General features: G+C 30.9%; 1 protein-coding gene across 1 annotated transcript; it reads right to left on the reverse strand.

Moving 5' to 3' along the window:
- Window positions 1-827: 827 nt before the first annotated feature.
- On the reverse strand, window positions 828-4,261 carry LOC108461263 (NAP1-related protein 1-like). The gene is made up of 10 exons (XM_017761052.2): window positions 3,973-4,261; window positions 3,381-3,503; window positions 3,222-3,272; window positions 2,983-3,054; window positions 2,709-2,819; window positions 2,554-2,615; window positions 2,117-2,177; window positions 1,965-2,021; window positions 1,818-1,853; window positions 828-1,165 (listed from the first exon to the last, which is right to left on the reverse strand). Exons 1-10 carry the CDS (start codon window positions 4,099-4,101, stop codon window positions 1,118-1,120), a joined length of 750 nt encoding a protein of 249 aa, XP_017616541.1. The 5' UTR covers window positions 4,102-4,261; the 3' UTR covers window positions 828-1,117.
- Between the last annotated feature and the right edge of the window lie 528 nt (window positions 4,262-4,789).

Here is a 4,789-nt window from a genome sequence, read left to right on the forward strand (position 1 = left end):
CAATGCCACTACGTACCACGTGAAAACCGTGAATCAGTGTGCTGTTACTTTATAATTACTTTCGTACTTCAGTTTTTTGTATGTCATTGTTGATAGCTCATTCAAGTTGGTTCTCAAGGCTGTATATATATCTCACGGTTTTCTTACATTAATAAAGAAAAAAAAAATTTAACATTAATATTTCAACCCTCAGTTGGAATTATTATGAGCTTAATGTTTCAAATAGGTATTTGGCATTGGAAAAAATATGATGAAAGTAAATATGTGTTTATACATTTTCTTATATTATAGTATACATATCTATAGTACCATTTATTATTAAATAGATCAATTTAATCCTTATATTACAAAAAGAATAAAATATTTTATTGTATAAAGAATATCTACAAAATTATTTTTTCAATTGAAATTTAATTCCAAACAAAAGATTTCATTTATAAACACAAACTTTAAAAATATCAACTTTGTTAAACAGTAAATGATATTTTTATATCATTCTTTTTAATAGCACAAAGACTAAATTGATCCATTTAATAATAAAGAGACTAATAATAGAGGGATCACCTAAGCATTTCACCAAGAAAACTTAAAATTTAGGGCAACCTTAAGAGCAACAAAACTCTGCTTACCTTTTAATCCTTCCTTGGGGAGAGTTCATTGTACTAGACTTTGAAAGGTTGAAAAAACTCTTTGCCTTATGTAATTATTTTGGCCAGCAACGGTAAATATGAGATATGTCAGCTCAATGCCAATAACCCATAATCTTATTCTGCATTTACTTGTCATAATATAATTTTCTCTTCTAGTTTCCTGAGTTTAAACAAATCTTTAGATAAAAAGGGGGGGGGGGGTATATTCCAATATTGTTACCACAGGGGGAGGAAACAAGAAAAAACAAACAAACATAAAAAAGATAAAGGTCAAAGAGAGATGGACAAAAAGGAAATGAGTTAAGAGTTATGCTGACACACTAATCAGAGTTGTTTGTGAAGCAGAGAAAGCTATCTAAAAGATGATTATGCTCCCCATAACCTTAGTAACTACTACGACACAACTTTACACAAGTTCTTACTTAAAGCAAGGCAAGCAACTAACTAATGTAAGGCCTGATGTGATTTTAGTTATCGTCTTCGTCTTCATCATCTTGATCATCTTCATCTTTTCCCTGTCAATGATGAAAAATAAGAAAAATCTAAAAAAAAAAAAAAAAGGAAAAAGATACAGGAGAAACCTACAATATAATGCATCACTGAGACGAGTATAAATACACACAATTTAGTTTTTCTGGTATTTTACCATCCTTGAAGTGTAACAGATGTTTAACCTATTGGCATTTGACAAAAATGTTATGTCTGACAAAATACAGAAATTTTCAAATAGAGCTACACCTGATCAGTGATCTAGATCCAATTATTCATCAAGAATAAAGTGAAAATGCATTTACAGGTTTCTATCACAATTTCCAGTATTGCATTCAACAATATTCAGCCCAAGCAAATTCATAGAGCCAGTATCTCACATAAATGTTACCGTGATTCAGAACCACCACAACAAAACGAAATAAGAAATTAAATTCTCATTGAAATATACTTGAAGTAAAAGGATTCATTCTTACCCACTGTTTGACAAAACCTTAAAACAACACTAAGCATGGTCCATATTCACTTTTTTTTTTTTTAAAATTCCTGATTCAATTGATAAATTCATACTTTAACTAAGAGCAAATCTCTAGCAAACATACACTCACAAAAGAATAAATACATATATTGTACACACACATATATGGATATCAGTATCTGCGTGTACATATAAAGTACCTCTTCATCACCGTCAGAGTCCTCTTCATCAGCCTCCTGAATCAAGGGAGTTATCAATACAATAACAATTAGCAGAAGAAGCAAAAAATGATCTTGAGCAACAGGCATATAAACAAAATCAGGGAACTTCAAAGAAAAAGAAGTTACATTGTTGAAATAAGTAAGAGGATTGGGCCATAAATCCTCCTTGATAATCTCAGCTACCTGTAATGTTTAACAAGAGAAACTTAGACCAGCTCTGTTACAAAATGAGTGAAATAAAATAAAAACTACACATGATACATGCATTTAGATCTTACCTCATCATGAATTTCATCCATGTCATCTTTCTGCTGAGCATCAGCAAACCAGGAAAAGAAGCTGTACTCAAGTGCAAGAAATTTAACACAACTTAGAGTGACTAAGAAACAGTGACATAAGTGGATGCAAATGACTATCAAGGTAAAGGTTTCCAACAGTAACCATCTTTATACGCTAACTTGTCTTGCAATAGAACAGATTTCAATCATTCAAGGTTTAGTTAAGTGATACTGAAGGAAGATGAGTAGGGGGGAAAAAATCTTATAAAATGCAATTCAAAAGCCAAAGAGTGCAAGAAAGTTATTAAGAATAGTGAGGAAATAGTAACAAAGTGACAGTGTTTCACAACCTGCAGTTATTAAAGAAACGTGTACCAAGTTTTATGTTAATGGGGTCATAGACAGAGAAAATAGATTGACAAGTATGACAAACAAACCTTTCTTCAGCAAATTGTCGCTTGTTTCCTTTCTTCTCATGATTAACTCCATTTGGCAAGCCCTTCTCATTTAGAGAAAGTAATTTTATATAATATCCACAAAAAGAAAATAGCAAGAAATTGACTAGACATCAAGAGAGCAGAGAAGCCCTCACCATGTCCTCTTTCCACTTGATTTGAGTGGCAGTAATTTTAATTCCTTCATCAAGGAAGGTAAAGGTCTTTGTAAGCTTTGTATCTTCAAAATAAGGATTGGGGTTGAAGTTCTGTGAAAAAAGTACAATAAAAGTTGGTATAGAAATCATCAGGACAAATTAAAGCACGAAATAATGTAACATCTAACAGATGTTACGAGAAAGAAAAGTAAAACCAAAAGCAATTTCAATTAACTAGAAGCTAATGTAAAGAACAGGAACATAGATAACTTACAAAAGTAATAGAGTATCCAGATTTCAGATCTTTGTAATCCTCCACTTCAAGTGAGTTAATATGCTTGAATATCTACCAAATAAGAATAATTGAAAAGAAGAGATGAAAAAAATAAGAAAGCAGTTAATTAAGATCACATGGAAGGCAAACATCCAGAAATATGCTTTTAACAAAATAAAACCAAAGAAATCAAATTTTCGCAGAACAAATCCCAGTTTGAGAGAGAATTTGCAGTAAACCTTCTGATCCTCTTCGGTCAAAAGTTCACCCAGAACAGGATGACTCAAGAACTGCACATGAACAAAGCATTTCAATTAAAAACCTTCTTCAGAACATGGAAACAGTTTCAGAAAAAAAAATGTACCCAAAAACTAATAGAAAATAATAGAATCACTTACAGCCGTCAACCAGAAATCAGGAATTGATTTGATTATGTCATGCCGCTTATCATAGACTGGCTTGCGTAACTCATTGTATTTCTGCTCCACTTCCAACACTTTCTCACTAGCCTCCTCATTGATCTACAACATATCAAAACGGAAACATTAAATATAGAATCACCATGTCCAATGATGAACCACTCATGTAAGCAAACATATCAAGGTAAATCACCTTCTTTACAATGATACATAACAACCTAAAGAAAACCCCCCAAAAAAAGTGTCCGATGAAGCAGACACGACACTTCAAAACATTGAATAAAACAATTGAAGGACTAAAGCTATCTTCAATAATTCAGAAATATCAAACATACAAAGCGAATCAGGCACAAAAATTATCAATATTATCAAATACAGAAATAACATTATTAACATTTATTTCATTGATACAATTGAAATCGAAAAAAAAAAAACAATAGTTAACCATTCAAACAAAATAAAAAACACAAGGGAACAAAAAAATAATAAAACGACAGCATATACAAGCATGAATACAAATACATAAAATTTTATATATAAGAAAGTGAAATTCAATTAAAAACAAAAGGACCTTCTCAAGCTCGTCTTGGATCTCTTGAAGTTTCTCGATGGAAAAGACGAGTGCGCCATCAATTTGTTCAGAGTTCTCTTCGACTCCCTTCTCTTCTAGTTTCGCCTTCTTTCCTTTGTCAGCCACCATTTTTGCCCTTCTCACTTACACCAAACAGAAAAATGAAAACCCTAAACCCTAGATTTTAGTCTTCTAGTCTTAAACCCTAATACTGTTTTTTTTGGGGGGGGGGAGAGTAAAGTGAGGGAAAGAGAGTGACGACAAAATGCTAGGGTTTTGGGAGTTTAAATATCTGTTTTGTTGGGATCTTTTCGGGGTTTTACCAATGGGTACTGAATAAAGGTTTAATTCTGCATCAAGTCCCTATAGTGTTTGGAGTTCAGAAATTTAGTTTCAAAGAATTTAGCCCCCCTATTTGTGTGATTTAAAATTTAAAGTACAATTTGTTTAAAAAATTTAAATTACAATTAATAATATTGTTAATGGATATCTTTAAAATTTTAATGTGGTATCCTAATAATTAAAAGAAAAATAAAGTCCAACTCATAAAACATATTTAAATTTAAATGTAAATTAATAAAAAATTTATTGGTTATATTTATTTTTTAATCAAATAAGTAGAATGGTTAAATTCTTGAAATTAAAATTAAAAATTTAAACTTAAAAATCTGTATAGTGCGTATTGAGGGTAGAATTAGACCCTAATAAATAATATCTTCTTTCTCTTCTTAGAAAAATAATAAGAATGTTATTAATTTTTTTAAATTTTGATAATATTATTTTCCTAAAAATATAGCAACTTTCTCCTAGGAAAACT

Source organism: Gossypium arboreum, chromosome 11, assembly GCF_025698485.1.
Source record: "Gossypium arboreum isolate Shixiya-1 chromosome 11, ASM2569848v2, whole genome shotgun sequence".
Taxonomy (NCBI): domain Eukaryota; kingdom Viridiplantae; phylum Streptophyta; class Magnoliopsida; order Malvales; family Malvaceae; genus Gossypium; species Gossypium arboreum.